At 36.7% G+C, this 19,688-nt stretch overlaps 1 protein-coding gene across 1 annotated transcript in view; it reads right to left on the reverse strand.

Annotated features, from left to right (window-relative positions):
• TBC1D12 (TBC1 domain family member 12) overlaps nt 1-19,688 on the reverse strand; it is a 59,856-nt gene that overhangs the window by 15,299 nt on the left and 24,869 nt on the right. Inside the window, exons 3-7 of the mRNA XM_081329112.1 lie at nt 17,695-17,751; nt 7,955-8,070; nt 5,884-5,966; nt 2,812-2,929; nt 2,351-2,457 (exon numbers count right to left, since the gene is read on the reverse strand). Coding sequence (XP_081185238.1) covers nt 2,351-2,457; nt 2,812-2,929; nt 5,884-5,966; nt 7,955-8,070; nt 17,695-17,751 — 481 coding nt within the window. The remainder of the gene's footprint in view (nt 1-2,350; nt 2,458-2,811; nt 2,930-5,883; nt 5,967-7,954; nt 8,071-17,694; nt 17,752-19,688) is intronic.

Here is a 19,688-nt window from a genome sequence, read left to right on the forward strand (position 1 = left end):
ACAGCAAAACGTAGCCAAAGATCAAATTTATCATTTTGCAAAATTGAATTATGTGATTTCCATTCCAATATTAATTGACAGTTTTTTAAGATCAGAACTTCTATAAATTGACTAGTGGAAGTCTCGGTTTGATGATTTAGGAATTTCTAACCTTCATAATTAGATTCAAGCTCTACTCACCAAAGGGTAAAAAGAGAAAATACAAAGTGATAAATACAAGCTTTTGTTACTATGAATAATGCATATACGCACAGGTGGGCCTTGCTTAGTATTAGGGCTGATACTTCTACCCTAGCAAAGTGATGGTGAAATGTCACATGATTGTACCACTTAGCGATGGCAGTTCCAGTAGTCCTAGTTGCAGTTGTTAAGTAAGGACATTGTGTTTGAGACAGGGTTGCACTCTACCCCATTCAGACCTAGTTCGCAACCTCCTCTCTGACTTTACCTTTAAGTAGGAAACACACAATTGTCTGCTGAAAAATTGTCATTTTTTCGCCTGGACTACTACAATGTGCCTTACAGGAGGCTACCCTTGACGTTCATTCAGAAGCTTCAGCTGGCACCAAGTGTAGCAGTGAGAGCAGTCTTCGGGGGCCCTAGGATGGCCTGTGACGTACGAGATGACCAGACTGAGCCCAAGGGAGGAGTCAAGTATGTCATTTGGAGTCCCTTTGCACCCATTCAGGATCTAGGTCTGGCCCTCCTTGAATTCCGTTGACTCTTATCTGCCAATTCCATTGACTCAAATCTGCCAATTTGCCCTGATTGTTATTAGTTCAGATTAAAGAGAGCTAGCATGGAATAAAGTTGTACTCATTTAAACAACCTTGGTTCTTGGTTTCTTGCACCTGACACATATTACATCTTTGCTTAGTGAACTTCACTGGCTCCTGGTCTGCTTCCAAATGCAGTTCAAGGTGTTGGTTATGACCATTAAAGCCCTTAATGGCATAGGTCCGGGCAAGCTGATGAACCATCTTGTCCTGCTAGGACAAGCCTATCCTACTTGTGCCAACAAGAAAGGGCTGAACAATCCAAACTAGATTGAGTTATTGCTTCCCACAATTTGGAAAGTAGATTTGTAGACCCTAAAACTGAATTTGCCTTCTTTAGAAGCATTGTTAGATTGCTGATTCACATTCACTTGACAATCAACTACAATGCAAATATCCTGTTCTCATTTATCATGCCAGATAATCCTCATTTCTCGTGCATTCAATTCTTTTTCCTAACTAGAAAACTTTGCATCTCTCTCCATTAGATATTATTCTGTTACTTCTAATTCATCTTTCTAATCAGTCAAGAAGAATTTGAATTTTGCTCTTGTGAGCTACAGTATTAACTTTACCATCAAGTTTTGTGCTAACTGCCAATGCAATACATCTAAGTCATCAATAAAAATAAAGAGTAGAAAGTAGAAAGTAGAAAGTCCAGGACGTAATTCAATGGTATACCATTTGACACCTAATTAAAGTTTGATGAGAAACTGTTGTTTGGCTCAAACAACCTGGTCGTCACCTCTCTAGTCACTGGATCACAACTGCAGTCACTGAAAAGAAGCTTCTTTCTTTCTTTCTTCTTTCTTTCTTTCTTTCTTTCTTTCTTTCTTTCTTTCTTTCTTTCTTTCTTTCTTTCTTTCTTTTTCTTTCTTTCTTTCTCTTTCTTTCTTTCTTTCTCTTTCTTGTCTCTCTCTCTCTCCCCCTCTCTCACACACACATACACACACACGGGGGGGGGGGGAGACACACACACACACACACAAATTGTTTAATAGCCTTTTAGTCATTTCCTGGACAAAATATGTCTACATTTTCTTAATTACAATGATATTGATTAGGTCAGCAACATCCTAACCCAGAAGCGGTGAGAAGCAGCACTAATATACTGATTTTAGCAAAATCTTTGACAATCTGTTCAGAAATTAACCATTCTAACTAAAAAGAAAATTAATTTGCTAATTTTCACAATGAATGATTTCACGCCTACATGAACATTGCATTACTTCTAAGTTGTTTAGAGCTAAAATTTAAAGTAGTATAGATTATTACTAGCTAAGTGTATATCATAAGAAATGTTAAGTCGGCACCATGTAAGTTTAACTTGTAGAATAGTTTAAAAAAAACTCTGATTTTTTTTTCATTCAGCCCTATTGATTATCTTTTAAAGAATTTAAGACCGGGATTTGAGTGCTGCATAATCTCATCATGTATAAGGGAAGCACTGGGATACTCAAGTGTGACAGCTAATAATGCAATTATTCCTCAGGAAAATGGACACCATCATACACTCAAAAGGTTGAGCTATGTTGCAGAATATCACTTGAAACTATTATATGCTTCAAACATACCAGGAGTGATATTCAATTCATTTCCTACAGCAAGACTCCAAACCTTTCCACGAACACTTGGAGGTAATCCTTGCCACCATAGTTCTCGCACTCGTCTTGTAGAACGCCTATAAACACATAGAAATGAAAGGAGAGTAAATGTAATCGTTGGGAGTACTGTTAGAAGTATCGTAGAAACAAATACAGCAGTAAACTTTAGCTTCACGTGAGAAGCCAGAGATCTTCTATTGGAATTTGCTAAGAGTGCTTCCTGCAAGCGTAATAATTGCCTGATCCTTATAAATCAGCACACACTGCTTTCTTAATATGTGGTCTCTGAATTTAAAAATAAAAAATAAAATAGCAGATACAAGAGAAAGAAATTCTATGTTATGATGAATTAAAAGTACAGCTGAGAACAGAAAAGAAAGCATGCAGGAACACAAGGAAACCACTTGTATTACCAAGTATTCTACACTTACATGCTCTCCCAATTAGGCAGAATTTCATTGACCCAAATCACCATCGCACTAGCAATATTCTCCTCTTGTTTGAAGCGTTCTTTCATTATCTTCTTCCTTCGGTGAGCTTCTTTAATTTCTATTAAATTCAGAATTTTATTTGCAACGTGACATCAAAAAGCCATGTTTAAAACAAGTATTAGATAATTAAAGGATATGGGCCCCTTAAATACAAAGTTTAGTTTAGTTTTAGTTTTATTATATTTGTATACCGCCCTTCTCCCGAAGGACTCAGGGCGGTGAACAGGGCATATATAAAAATACAGAATACAAAAATTAAAAAGAATTAAATAGTAGCCCAGCTAAAACAATCAATAATAATATAAAAATCCCCATTAAAACCCCAACACATCCCCCATCAGGCCAGGCCGGCTTGTTCAAATAGATGGGTCTTCAGACCGCGTCGGAAGGAGCGAAGTTCAAGTGCCATCCGGAGCTCGACCGGCAACTGATTCCATAAAGCCGGAGCGCCCACAGAGAAGGCCCTCCCCCGGGGGCCACCAGCCGACATTCTCTGACCGGAGGCACCCTGAGGAGGCCCTCTCTGTGGGAACGCACAGGGAGGCTTATAAAGGCTTATAAAATATATATACCTGCTACGTAAAGCAACTCTCAGCAGAGATAATTCTAATTACAGAATGAATTTGTTACACTGTTGTAGCTTTTTTTTTTCAATTTCAGAAAAAGTAAACAAGTATGTGCAAACTGCTCCATCTCCAGAAATGGAACATTCTGAGGAATTCTAAAATGTTACGGGGGGGGGGGGGTTACTGGGCAGTTCCAAGAGTGGTATCCAGGTGTTTTCTAGAAGTAGATTTAGAACACCATAAATCATTTCCTTATTTTGGAAAATTTACTGGTGTCTGTGTGTGTGTGGGGGGGAGAATAGCCCTATAACAGCTGGAATGGTCAGGTGGCATGATCTGGAAGAAACTCGAGAACATTTCCAAGAATGTTACATTTCTAAGGATGAAGTGTTTCACCCATATCTTACAGTCAACATTTTGCAACTGTGAAAATCTACATAGTCGTAGTAGATTCTGAATGTCAATTTTTTACGCATCAAGACACAAGAGTCTGGCAGATGTCAAGGAAAACTGCTATGGGTGCACTGGTGCCCCTGGGCAGCAATACTGTTTTCATTTAAAATACGTTTTCTTAGATTAGATTAGAATCCACTTCATATCATGAGGCACTGCCCTAACTAATAATTGTATGTAAGCACAGGGATGCAAAAGGAGAAAAAGCATGGAGGAAAAGATCTAATGATTTTTAAAGAATGGAACAACTGCCATAGGTTCCAGCAATGGTGGGGTCCCATCCCTCTTCCGTAACTTAATTTACTATTTCACAATGAGTGAATCCGTATTATCTCTTAAAATCAGAAAAAATAGTCTGTTAAAATATAATGGAAATAATTATCTCAATAGTTTCTTCTATATTCTTGTAGCCATGACTTCAATGAACAAAAAAAATGGAAAATCAAAATAAAATGTTGCCTCTGGGTCTCTCAGAATCTTAAAAAGGCCCTCAAAGCTACATTAAAAAAATAATTTACAACTTCGTTTCCTGACACATCAGAATATTTATTACTATACTCTGAACCACAACTGTACTTAAATATAGCGATGAAATTGAATGATCATAATCTTGGAAGCTTCCACCTTACCCTGAAAAATATGTGGCAATCTACATTAGTAGTTTTATATTCTGTTTTACAACTGCTGAAATACTTATATTAAAAATAAAAGAGTTCTCTGTATGATTAAATTACAGTATAATTTCCAACAGATCAATCCTATTGAAATAAGGAATGGCATGAATCTGGTTTAGTAGCATATTTGGGACTGAAATACTGGAAACACTAATTATAGGTGTTTAACATAATAGCATGTGCCAAATGTGCTATATTTTGTACAACAGTTTGTGCTTCTTTCAGACAGCAAACATCTTGTTGCTAGAAAAAAATTCATTCATTCATTCACTCATTCATTCATTCATTCATTCAATATTATAGTCTTTCCATTTCAGCCAAATGAGTCTGAGTGGTTCTGGGAAGTATGCACAACAATCTCTTTCATGTATATAACAGTGCGTGTGTGTGTGTGTGTGTGTGTGTGTGTGTGTGTGTGTGTGTGTGTGTGTGTGTCTGTTAACTACCACCTCTGGTTTTGTCATCAAAGATGATCAGCTTGACACAGAGGGTCAAAGATCAAATCATGAAGTAATTTAATATTTACATTTGCAGTAGCATCAAACAACATAAAAATTTCAGGTTATACAAACGATGCTCACTGCAAAAGATATAAATATGGTTTACTCATGGAAGGAGATGGCTGCTTTTTGGCTTCAGAAAGGATCTACTGAATGATATTCTGAGAAAGATTACTGTGGACAGAAAAAAGTGGACTTCTTCAAGTCCATATTCATACACTGCACATTTTATTTCTTCAATGTGTTGTTTTACATTTATAAAACCATCTAGAAAATGATGCTACAAAATCTCTCAGCATAGTCTGCAAACAGATACGATTTATCTCTTTATTTGTGTGACCTTGGGCTAACAAGGTCACCACATAGGGTTGTTGTTGTGGGGGAAATAGGAAGAAGGTGTACTGGATATGCTCACTGTCTTGAGTTATTTGTAAAAATAATAAAGGCAGGATACAAATAAACAATGATATATTGTGTCCATGTGTGCATATATTAGAAAACACGTTTTTTAAAAAGCTTTACCTATATCTTAGTTTATGAGTGTTCATTCTCACTAATGAGTAATTATAATTCAGGTTTTAGTTTTAAATATGAATCAATCAATCATGGAAACTAAATTTTCTTGTTTATAAATTCACGTTTGTAGCATACATGTGGTCCTGAAGTACTAAAAATAATCCACAAGACGTGAAAGAATATTGTTTCAACTTTATCCAAAGAATATAAATAGGATAGTGCCTCTGTAACAAGCCAGTTTTTAAAGTTCGGTTAAATCTGATAAAGTACATAATGGATTAAATATTATTAGATCAGACATACCTCTCTTTTTTGCTTCTGCCACCATTTCATCATATTCTTGTCTGTGACGTAAAGCCTCCTCCGTAGATTTTGCGGGAAGGTTCCTGAAAAGAATTTTAAGTACTATATAGATTAATCAAATTAAAGTCTTGTTAAATGTTCCATACATTAAAAAAGGAATGCTAGAATGGTATTACAGATCCTTCATTTTACAGATTGTCACCAATAATTTACATAAGAACATACAACTAATGTTTTAGGAGCAAGTCTAATTACAAATAATGGAACAAATTATAGTTTGGACTAAATGGTCTTACGTTAAAAAAAGCTTAAGTTTCTAGATTCAATGCAAGGTGTACATCAAACCAATTTGTTCTCTGACAAATTTGGACCAAGGATATTTGAAGGATAATCTGAAATGATACGGGATTATAATTGCTCTATCTGAAAGAGACCTGAAATTACTGAATAAGAGTGCTGAAAATTGTTTAAAGATATATCATCGGTTCTGAGGGGATGTGGGAAAAACATACCAGTGCAGATACGTGCGGAAATAAGACCAAAAAGATAATGGTACCATGAAACTCAAAGGAATAGACCACTGAGATATAACTAGTCTCCAGTGTAACTATGCAACATCACTGTTTTCATTATTCAGCTATACATCTATATTTGAGAACTGAGCCTATTTCAAAGCATTCAAAAAAATAGGACCATACCTTTTCCACACAAACTTTATATATCCATTCGCCATATCTTTTCCACACAAACTTTATATATCCATTCTGACATCCTTTCCTCCTTCTTTGTATGAAATAATTCACTACTCAAGCCCTGCAGCTCCAATAAGTTGCTTTTCATCTAACTCCTACTCCAATCACTCAAAATAATTTACTCCTTCCCTGAAGTCATAATATCCTCCCAACCCAAACTTAAAAGAAATATTCAAGGACTTTAGAAAGTGTTCTGCTTCTATTCTAATTAGCGACAGGAATGATTTGAGGGGGGAAAAAAAGCTGATTAGAGGATTAAAAAAAGCTCTCCATAAGGAGAAGAGATGTGATAGCATTGCATAGGTGGACAAGGAGTAGTACTTGCCTCATGCAAACAGACAGCTGCAAACTTGCATGCTTTGGTCCCTAACAAAAATCTTTCCAAATATGTTACCAGCATTACTACTGAAAGAGCAAGGTAGAAAGCACCTGAGTATCTACTTCTACTCTTACTAGCAGTTTCATGCTTCATTAAGTATTATTTTATAAACCTTTGATTGTTTACTTCTTTATCCACTCAAGTAGTCTAACCTTCTCACTTGACATCAGCCAAAAGGAATCGTGATAGATACAAAATATCAAACACTCTGAATCCTTAACATATAGATCTTCGACATGTAAATGTTCTGAATAAATTAAAAATAAATGAGCAACAAGTTACTTCACCAAATCAATTTGAATTATCGACTCCATGCTGAGTAGACACTATTTATTTTAAAGTGATAAAAATGCAGGTTTTATTATTTAATCTTAGTTCTATATTTCAAAGCTTTGATTCAAAATCAGAGTTCCAAAGAAAGCATTACCAACCAGTTGCTTTAGAAACAGGATTATTTTCGGCAGCATGTCAATTATACAAAGTATAGTTCCTCAGATATATGCTAACATTAAAGCCTAATTCTTAGGTGGTAAAGTTGTACCCACTTAGATTTTTAAATATTTTAAGCTTAAAAGTAAAGCAGTATTAGATTGTACTCAACTAGAACATGATGGTTAGCTAAAGAATGTTTTTTTCCCAATTGATTCTTATTAAAGTTAAGATAATTTTTTGCAGTTCCTATTAAGATAAGTTTCAGTTTTCCTAATGTGAACAACTATGGAATGCCTTTGTTTTAAGTATATATGTATGTAGGTAAGCATATAATTATTCCCACTGCATATATTTTTGTATTATATTCACAAAAAAATAAGTTTTATTATTTTGGGAAAGGGGAGGCACTGTGTGCTACAATTCAAGCATAATTTACCTGAGTCTCTATCTTAGCTTACTTTTTGATCTGACACTGAAACACTTGTAAAAAGAATCCACAGGGACTTACGATGGTCGATCCTCCAGAATAAGAGCAGTGGTTGAAAGTGGTTCAAATTCAAAGTGTCTACGCCTTGTTGCTTGGGGTGCAGGTTTACACAATTTTCCTATCCGTGCTTCATATTCCTAAACAAAATTAAACAATATACTTTTACAGATTTGTAAATACAATAACCTGCACAGTTCAGATTCTACCACCTATCTATTGAGATCAAGTGATTTTAATCTATGTCAGGTATATTTTAGATAAATAGTGGTCGCCACAAAGCGGGGCTAATTTAAGATTAAATAAGAAACATTGCATCAGTGCCAGAGAGCAATGTAGTTCTGACACTTACAACCTACAACAATATTATGCAAGCTGAAACCTATAAGCAAAGAGAAGGAAAGACACCAGGGAAATAACACTTCCCTAGTTCAGATGAAATAAGAGTACAAGGACCTTGAATTCACACTTGCACCATTGTCCTCCTCCAGCTTCACTGAGGATGGAGTGAGAATATTTTCCTTCCATTTTAAAGTAATTGCACTGAAATATATGATTTTAAATTCTGATTTAAAAAGCTAACAATCAAGCTGCAATGCCAGAACAGCATTGTTAGAAAAATGCTACAGCCTAAACAATGGTCCACCAAAAAGGTCTTCTGAATATGCTTACATTGCTACAGGTAGTTGTTGACTTACAATTGTTTAACTACATTACAAAGTTACAACGGCCTTGGAAAAAGTAACTTAAGACCTGTCCTTGAAGTTATGATTGTTGTGCTACTACCCCTGTGGTTGTAATTTGGACACTTGGTAACCAGCTCGTATTTACGACAGCTGCAGTACCTTGTGGTCATGTGACTGCAATCTTCTCAACTCGCTTCTGACAAGAAAAGTCAATTGAGAAAGCTGGATTCACTTACTCATCACCTCAGTCGCTTAACAACCGTTGTAAAAATCACGTCTTAACAACTTAACAACTGCAGTGTTTAGCGTCCAAAATTCCAAGATACAGATAGATGTATCTCTTCTACATTTTGTATGCCACGTTACATGTTACTTCAATCTAAAATAAAATACAGACAGGTAGTGCTTGACTTACAACAATTTGTTCAAAGTTACAATGGCACTGGAAAATGGGACTTCTGACCATTTTTCAGTTACACCCTCTGCAGCATCCCCATGATCATGTGATTGAAATTCAGATGCTTGGCAACTGCTCCATGCTTATGACCGTTACGGTGTCTCAAGTTCATGTGATCACCTTTTGCGACCTTCTGACAAGCAAAGTCAATGGGGAAGCCAGATTCACTTAACAGCCGGGTTACTAACGTAAAACCTGCAGTGACTCACTTAACAACTGTAGCAAGAAAGGTCCTAAAATGGGACAAAACTCACTTAACAAATGTCTCAGTTAACAGCAGAAATTTGGGGCTCAGTTGTGGTTGTAAGTCAAGGACTACCTGTACTTGTTTTACGAGTGATGTATTTCAGCCGTGAAGAACATCCTCATTACTTACACCCATCTGGTGGAATCAGCAATTTCTTTTTGCTAAACAAGTTTGAATTCAGCCTTACGCCACACTGTTTGACTAATACATTTCAAATCCTTATTAATATCCTAATAGGTAGTATTTTTATCTTAAATAACTGCCAATAGGAGTCAAAATCATTGCACCTCTACCCAACTCTGAGTTTAAATTTATTTCCACCTCATGGGTCCACTGGAAAGAATCGGTAGCTTAGATAAAGGACATAGAACACACACTGGTACATAAGAACACACACTGATAAGAACGTATCAGCAGAATCAATACACTTGTGCAAATGGTGCAACAAAATGCGATAGAAAAAGTGTCCGTGAACACAATGATGCAGAAGCTTTCATAAGTTTATTAGCAGGCAGGGCACTCAAAGGAATATTAAAAATATTCATTGGGCTAATACGCTGTAATTCTTCAACTTCCTGCACAAATTTTATTTGATCATCCAGTTAAAACGTATTAATAAAGCTCAGAGTTGACATGAGGGGTCCTTGGTGCCCTCTGACCTTGCTTGTTTTCTTGCAGTCATTTCACTACGCAAACTAGGTAACATCATCAGTGTTACCTAGTTTGGGTAATGAAACGTCTGCAAGAAAACAAGCAAGCTCAGAGGGCAACGAGGACCCCTCAAACTTAGCTATTAATCTAGGATACAGACAGAGAGTGAAATAATAAAGTAATTCACTTTGTAAGTCTGACTCTGCTCTGCTACCATTCTTGTTTAACCAGGTGCTGTCTATTAATTCTTTTATACTAGCCTTCAAAATTTAAGAATTAGAAAACTGCTCTTTGACATAAAATAAAATATGGATGCCGAAATTACTAAGTTATTGAATTCTGTACCAATACAAATTCTATGGTGTACAGTGAAACCACTGATGATTTATATCTTTTAATAAATCAATAGATGTTTACATAGATTTTAAAGAACAGTTAAGGAAAATAACATTTTTTTGATTAAAAGACTGAAACTCAATTAAAATGTAGTTTGGGCACTGTTTTCTGTGAGATCAAAGGAGGGGGAAAATTCTAAACCCTGAACTCCTTATGTAGACTTTAGTACACGTGCCAAAATGAAAAACAATCCAGCTATATGCTTTGTAATAAAGTAGTGCTATATATTGTAGATAAAATAATGCTTTAAGCTAATATTGTTATCTCATGACTATTTTAATTGTTAACACCTGCTAAAAACAGACCAAGTAATGTTCATGTTCAGCTATAATACACAACAACAGTCTCAAGGAATTGAAATATATGAACCAAGAGGAAAAATATACAATATATTAATATTCCCCCAGACTGTGACATATTGGTTTTCTTATTTGACATTTTGTTTTCAAGAAGAAAAATCAGCTACAAAGCAATGGTTGCATTCACACATTGTATAATCCAATTTTAAATGATAATGTTCTGGAAGAAGCTACAAAAACTAGGAATTATACAGATTATACTAAACTATACACCATAATTTTAAAAACCACAGTGGCTAAGGTTACATAACACATAAATCCAAACCAAGGAAACCAAAGGTAAATAAACTTGGTCCTTTATATAAATCAGATCTATGACTAATACAAGATGATACACATAGCAGAGCTGTTAAGAGCTCCTAATTTGAAGGGCAAAATATAAGGTGAAGCACTATAGGTACGTAACAGGCTTTGCTAGGAATACATTAAAGCAGCTGCAACTTTATCCGGGTTTGCACAAGCTCCCTCTTCAACTCACCTAGAATCCCCAGAAAAAAACACACATATGGTTTAAGAGATTTCTGAGAAATGTTATGGGTATACCCACCCATGCTCCAAATCATGTTTTGTGCTTTGAATTCAAATTGCTGCACGTCTGGCAAGCTGTCTTAAAACATTTCCAAGAACTAGTAAGTCTAGATTAAAATAATAAATCTAATCCACATTATATTCCTTAAATCCTGTTGCATTATATCAGTCAGATCTTTGAAATATGGTTGATTCCTCAAATGTCCATGGAGATGCTATAAGCAGGATGGGAAGCCATCCATTCCCTGAATGTACCTAGTCGGCAAGATACGCTGCAGAGAATCATGTTTGCACATCACAGCTGAACATTTGCCACAGCTTTTAATTTGTACACTGTAAGCATTTCAGTTCATGCGTTTCGTGTCTTCTGCATTGGGGGAAATGCCAAGGGTAACAGCTGCACAGCCTCAGCAAGCACCATTGCTACAGATATGTAGCAGAAAATAAAAGTTCTCCTAATTCCACTGAGATTTACTTGGTTAGGAGTTTTTGCTCAAAGAAATTTGGCAATGTGTTTCCTCCCATTGCCTTTTTCTGCCTTGGGTGGAAAACTATACTATACCATAAGCATTCAGGCAGGAAATGTCTTCTTTTTAAAAAATCTCTATGTCTTTTACGCTCTTAGAATTCTTAATGCTGCTAGTCCTTAAACAGACATATTGGATTTCATAGATTAAAAAAAACCTCCCTTTTTATGACCCTGTAATCCCTTAATCCCCTTCATGGATTACTGCCTTGTCGTGGCAAAGGGGCTTGCGTAATTCAATGAAGCTATGAGCTATGCCGTGCAGGGCCACCCAAGACGGAAAGGTCATAGCAGGGAGTTCTGACAAAACGTGATCCACTGGAGAAGGAAATGGCAAACCACTCCAGTATCTTTGCCATGAAAACCCTATGGACAGTACCAAAAGGCAAAACGATATGACGCTGGAAGATGAGCCCCTCAGGTCGGAAGGCGTCCAATTTGCGACTGGGGAAGAGCAGAGGGCTAGTACTAGTAGCGCCAGAAAGAATGAAGCGACTGGGCCAAAGCCGAAAGGACGCTCAGCTGTGGATGTGTCTGGTGGTGAAAGGAAAGTCCGACGCTGTAAAGATTTTCTCTCCATAGGAACCTGGAATGTAAGATCCATGAATCAAGGAAAGCTGGACGTGGTCAAACAAGAGATGACAAGACTGAACATCGACATCATAGGTATCAGTGAACTAAAATGGACAGGAATGGGTGAATTTAATTCAGATGACCATCAGGTATACTACTGCGGGCAAGAATCCCTCAGAAGAAATGGAGTAGCCTTCATAGTCAATAAAAGAGTAGGAAAAGCAATACTGGGATACAACCCTCAAAATGACAGAATGATCTCAGTTCGAATCCAAGGCAAACCATTCAATATCACAGTAGTCCAGGTCTATGCCCCAACCACCAGTGCTGAAGAGGATGAAATTGACTGGTTCTATGAAACCCTACAGCACCTTATAGAACTAACACCCAAAAATGATGTCCTTATCATCATGGGGGATTGGAATGCTAAAGTAGGAAGCCAAAAGATAACCGGAATAACAGGCACGTTTGGCCTTGGAGTACAAAATGAAGCAGGGCACAGGCTGATAGAATTTTGTCAAGAGAATACGATGGTCACAGCAAACACTCTTTTCCAACAACCCAAGAGACGGCTCTACACATGGACATCACTAGACGGACAACACAGAAATCAGATTGACTATGTGCTCTGCAGCCAAAGATGGAGAAGCTCTATACAGTCAGTAAAAACAAGACCAGGAGCTGACTGTGGCTCAGACCATGAGCTTTTCATTGCAAAGTTTAGACTTAAACTGAAGAAAGAAGGGAAAAGCACTAGGCCACTCAGGTATGAATTAAATCATATCCCTGTTGAATATACAGTACAGGTGACAAATAGATTTAAGGAATTAGATCTGATAGACAGAGTGCATGAAGAACTATGGACAGAGGTTCGCAACATTGTACAACAGGTAGCAACCAAAACATCCCAAAGAAAAAGAAATGCAAGAAAGCAAAATGGCTGTCTGAGGAAGCTTTGCATATAGCTGAGGAAAGGAAGGAAGTGAAAGGCAAAGGAGAAAAAGAAAGATACACCCAATTGAATGCAGAATTCCAGAGAATAGCTAGAAGAGATAAGAATGCCTTCTTAAATGAACAGTGCAAAGAAATAGAAGAAAACAATAGAATAGGGAGGACCAGAGATCTCTTCAAGAAAATTGGAGAGATGAAGGGAACGTTTCATGCAAAAATGGGCATGATAAAGGACCAAAATGGCAGGGACCTAACAGAGGCAGAAGAGATTAAGAAGAGGTGGCAAAATTACACAGAAGAACTATACAAGCTTAACGTCCCTGATAATCACAATGAGGTGGTCACTGACCTCGAGCCAGACATCCTAGAATGTGAAGTGAAGTGGGCCTTAGAAAAGCTGAGCAACAAACAAAGTTAGTGGAGGTGACAGTATTCCAGCTGAGCTATTCAAAATCTTAAAAGACGATGCAGTAAAAGTGCTACACTCAATTTGCCAGCAAATTTGGAAAACTCAACAGTGGCCACAGGATTGGAAAAGATCAGTTTACATTCCAATTCCAAAGAAAGGCAGTGCCAAAGAATGTTCAAACTATTGCACCATTGCACTCATTTCTCATGCTAGTAAAGTTATGCTTAAAATCCTACAAGCTAGACTCCAGCAGTATGTGGATCGAGAACTAACAGAAGTACAGGCAGGATTTCAAAGAGGCAGAGGAACTAGAGATCAAATTGCCAACATACGCTGGATCATGGAGAAAGCTAGAGAGTTCCAGAAAAACATCTACTTCTGCTTCATTGACTATGCTAAAGCCTTTGATTGTGTGGATCATAACAAACTGTGGCAAGTTCTTAAAGAGACGGGCGTACCAGACCATCTTATTTGTCTCTTGAGAAACCTATATGTGGGCCAAGAAGCAACAGTGAGAACTGGACACGGAACCACTGATTGGTTCAAAATTGGGAAAGGAGTCCGGCAAGGCTGTATACTGTCGCCCTGCCTATTTAACTTATATGCAGAGCACATCATGAGAAAGGCAGGGCTTGATGAATCAAAAGTTGGAATTAAGATTGCCGGAAGAAATATCAACAGCCTAAGATATGCAGATGATACCACTCTAATGGCAGAAAGTGAAGAAGAACTAAAGAGCCTCTTGTTGAGGGTGAAGAAGGAGAGTGCAAAACTTGGGTTGAAACTTAACATTAAGAAAACCAAGATCATGGCATCCGGCTCTCTCAATTCCTGGCAAATAGATGGGGAAGAAATGGAGGTAGTGACAGATTTTATTTTCCTGGGCTCCAAGATCACCGCAGATGGGGACTGTAGCCAAGAAATTAAAAGACGTTTGCTCCTTGGCAAATCTAGACAGCACACTAAAAAGCAGAGATATCACCCTGTCAACAAAAGTGCATCTAGTCAAGGCTATGGTCTTCCCAGTTGCAATGTATGGCAGTGAAAGCTGGACCATAAAAAAGGCTGAGCGCCAAAGAATTGAGGCCTTTGAACTCTGGTGCTGGAGAAGACTCCTGCGAGTCCCTTGGACTGCAAGGTGATCAAACCGGTCAGTCCTAGAGGAGATCAACCCTGACTGCTCTTTAGAAGGCCAGATCCTGAAGCTAACACTCAAATACTTTGGCCACCTAATGAGAAGGAAGAACTCACTGGAGAAGAGCCTAATGCTGGGAAAGATTGAGGGCAATAGAAGAAGGGGACGACAGAGAATGAGGTGGCTGGATGGAGTCCCTGAAGCAGTAGGCGTGAGCTTAAATGGACTCCAGAAGATGGTAGAGGACAGGAAGGCCTGGAGGAACGTTGTCCATAGGGTTGCGATGGGTCGGACACGACTTTGCAGCTAACAACAACAAATCCCTTAATTCTGAGTAGCGTCAGGGTGACTGGATGGATCTGAGCATTTACTGGCCGGATGCCCTTCCTGATACCACATGGAGTTTGCAGCAGATATATTTTCTTTGTGCCTTAGGAGAGAATTATCTGCCGTTACCTAGGATTGAACTCTCAACCTTCCGAGTGGGGAGGGCTAGTGTCTTCACCACTATGCCATCAAAATGCTCCATTGGATTCCTTAGATTAATATGCAGGAAATAGACAGTTTGCTAGTACTGTCTTGTTTCATCAAAAGCTTCCCTTTTATCCATAACCTGCTGGAAGCAGACATGTCAGGAAAACTGATGGAAGTCCCAAAGCTTTTTTGATGTAAACCATAAAAAATACAGTTCAGAGGAATTTTGAGTCAGATACTAATCCAATTTCTTGCCCCTTTACGTATGATCCTTTCTTGAAAAATAGAAACTTGAGTTTGAGTTCAAATGAGGAATTCTAAATTTATTAATTATTCTATTTAATAAACCGAATCAGGATACGGCATTCTTCCCAGAGTAGAATGCAAGGAAATTTCTGTCTAGACTAAAATGAATATTCAAAACCAAAATCAGGTCTTCCTAAAAAAGAGACACTTAATTTCAAAATTTGCGCTTCGGAGAGAAGATGCTGGCATTTAGCAATGGGACTTTGGTGGATAACAAACAGGAAGACTCATTAAAAAATAGTAACAATAAAAGCAGTCTGCACTGCCATGGATATGGCAACATACTTCCAAAAAGAGGAAACGAAGATAACTAAATGAAGTAACAGAAATCAATCAACATGTCTCTTTTTTTGTAAACAATAGAGCTGCACAATGTTTGTTTCAGATACGCTGAGGTCTTCAAATAGTGCGGGGACATCTCTCTTTGCAATGTGCATGCAAAATATTTTTTTCCTTTGAATCCAAAGTACTAAACAGTCCTAATAAGAAGCATCATTTTAAAACTTCTGATAAAAGAGAGATGCCCTCAAGTCAATTTCAATTCTTGGCAGCTACGCAGCATATGTACATAAAAGGTTTGTCACTTTGTGGGTTTTTTTTTAAAAAAACTTTACAATCTAATCTACAGCTCTATGACTTCTCCATAGTCTTCAATTCACGTCAGGCCTCTTGTAAAGATATTCACAAAAAGATCCAAGTATTAGAAACCCCAATACTCGCCAGCATCACCCCACAAATTCTCCATTTCTTTCATCTTGTTATCAAGATTATTATTATGGCTTCATGGAGAGTCACAAAATAAGAAAAGCCACCCAAATATATACAGAATTGAAAAACCAGCTCAACGAAGGCAAAGCGGAGGGTGAGGAAAGGAAAATATCGTGGCAAACCCGAGCTCTCTTGCATTTGTAAACATACGTTGTAATTAACCCAATTTATTTATAATTCTGATCTATCTTAAATGGAATATCTAATATTTTTGTCAAATACAACGAGATACCAGTAACTCTTACACTATGTGACTTTCTAAAGCCACTGACAACCATTAAACAGAAAGGGGCAAAAGATATTAAATAGCAGTTGAGAAGGTCTAAATATTGAATTCACTGAGAATTCAAATCAAATTTCTGAAAAGGCTAGATTGATGTGTGGTTTAAGATATTAATAAAAATTTAAGACACGGGTACATTAGGAAAATTTTGCTTACGGTAATTTGCTGCCTAATAAAATAGTCAAAATAGTGAAAGCTGTAACTGCCTCTGAAGAGGGCAGGATCAGGTTTTTAAATAAAAAGCTAAGTCTAGTTATTCACAATCCCATTTGTCATCACATCCCCAACTGCAATGTGTGCATTACATTATTAGTTGCCACTCATTCTTTGCAATTAAAAGATTTATTTTGTAATTTGTTACTGTATGATTTTTTTTAATAAATAGAATGCTTTCTTCTGAACCTCTGAACCTTAAGCAGAGAACAATTATACAATTGACCTGGAAGGACTAAACAGTTTATGTAGGAGGACTGTTTTGCTTGAGCCTAGATGATCAGAGAAACAACTATTCTTTTAGCACTTTCCTTCCAATTATAAGAATATAATTGAAGCCTTTAACATGTTCAAGTCTAACATTCTTTTTCTTTCACCAACTCATTTAAATTTGTTTTCGGAAGATTTCAACACTCCATTGTATTAAAAGTAACAACTTTCATAAAGCAATGAGATATTAATACTACTGAAAATACCTACACATTTACACCAACCAAATAAGTTGGCCAAATGCATTATGCAGCGGAATCAACTAAATATAAATGAAATTTATATAGTAAAGCATATTTCAAGCAAACAGTAAAATTATGTAAACTTAAGAGAAACAAAACAGTTTATATCAATATTTATTATTAAACAGAGGCAATTAATATAATCCCCTTTTTGTTAATGGTACTTAATGACTTGATGTGTTAGTACTGTTCACTCATATTACAATTATGTAAGGTACCTTGTATTTGAATGAATGCTACGAAGATCCTAAATGGCATAGAATGTGAAAGAAAAATATTAAATTTCATACCCCAGTGTTTAATAGACTGAGTGTAGATACTGATGCAACAGTGCCAGAACTTTCTTCCTAATGAGAAAAACAGAAGTAGATCCTTAGAGAGACATTTGACAATCATTAACATACAGCATTACGCATGCAAATTTTAGCTTTTCCTTCATAACCTATTAATGGCTCAAATTTAGCTAGCTCAAGTTACCTGCGTATGTATCTCCCCAAAGGTATGCCAGACACCCATCTAAATTCTGAAATCAAAAAAGCAATTAAACTCTTAACAGTGACAGTGACACTGTAAAAAGGACTAACTGTTTCAAGAGTTTGTGCAAAGAAATGTGCCTGCCTAAGGAAGAGCCAGACTGTACTAGGAGTCTAAGTTCTACCTAGATAAAGAGGTAGGTGCACGGATTTAAATACAAGTTTTATCTTTGAATCCTGAAGATTTCCCAAACCCAACTAGCATCTTTAATTCTTTCAGCGATTTGGCTTTAGCTATTGCATAGCTAAACTTTTCTTGTTTAATTATACCATTCATTTAGGAGTCAGTAGAATTTATGATATTTTTTAAAAAATAAATTTGACAGGTTTAAAAGGGTCCTACAATTTTCAAGATTTCAACTACTTAAAAATATAGGAAAACATTCAGAGGCACTTAGTGGAATCTCAAAGATCTATTTGGTCATGTAGCTATCCCCATTTTCATTCTCTGAAAGTAAAACCCATTCTAGTCTAAAATAACAGCCAATTACCATTGTTTAAAAGTCTGTTATCAATACTCACTTAACTACCTGTATTTCCCATATCAGAGTTTCTACCGAGTATTTAATCTACATAGAGAGGTTAACAGGGATACATTATTATGGAATATCAACACTTGTGATTCAGACCTTCACAAGATTAGCTATTTCATGGCCTTTTTTAAAACTCTTACTGAATTTAGAAGTTTACTCTAAAATATTTACGTTTGTTACATATATTTTAGGTTTTCTCTAAGATTTATAAATGAAATTTGGTTCTACATGAAATTAGAAGAGTTGGGAAGACAGAGGCCTTCTCAGCTAGTCTACCCTCATTTACAATATATCTCCTCAAAGAGAGTGCCTGGTACCATCTGTTATCTATCTGTGCCATCTTCCTTCTCCCAGGCATTTTATGCATGCACACTTACATTTTATGGAGAATTTCAAATACCAAGCATTACAATGAGAATTTATAGATATATATCTCAAACTGCTTTCCTATTTCCTGTGTTGGTTTTTATTTTGTATTGTTGTGACATTTTTTTTGTTGATGAGTAGATAAAATGTACACTAAATATAAAATAATTACTAAATTGCTTTAGTGGTATGATTAATTTATGCAGAGTTATCATGGAAAAGGTGTAACCAACTGTTCAAACTGCTGAACCTGTATATGATGCGGCGGACAGATATATTGATATGCTGATAATGGATTGATATACTGTAAAGTTTGCCACTCTGGTACAAGGAGGTACGAGCTACACTTTTTATTTATTTAAAACATTTTTTTATAGCTCCCCATCTTCTAACCAACTCTAGTTAATGACTTTCCCTCTCCTGGACAGCCCTTCCAATCAGAATGCTGACGTATTTCCAGACCTCAGAAGGCATGCAGAACCCACTTCTACAGGTTATTTTCCCATAGCTTTGAAAGCTCATTATGTGGCATTAAGCATTTCTTCTGTATTTCATCAATATACTTGCAAATTAGAAAAAAAACTTCACTTATTTGTAAGTAACATCACTACACAGAATCACTTTTGGTATTAAAAATAATGTGACCAAAATATACTCATTAACTCCAATTTAACTGAGGTATTTTAAAATCCAGACCTTGGGTATAAAAAAGACAGATTTTATTTTACATTTTCCCCCATGGACAGCCACAGTGAGCTCAACGTAGTTAGTGTTTCTGAAAATGTCTTGGTTTCAGAAATGATTTGCCATAGAGCAGGGGTGTCAAACTCAATTTCATTGAGGGCCGCATCT

Source organism: Vipera berus, assembly GCF_964194415.1.
Source record: "Vipera berus genome assembly, chromosome: 5".
Taxonomy (NCBI): domain Eukaryota; kingdom Metazoa; phylum Chordata; class Lepidosauria; order Squamata; family Viperidae; genus Vipera; species Vipera berus.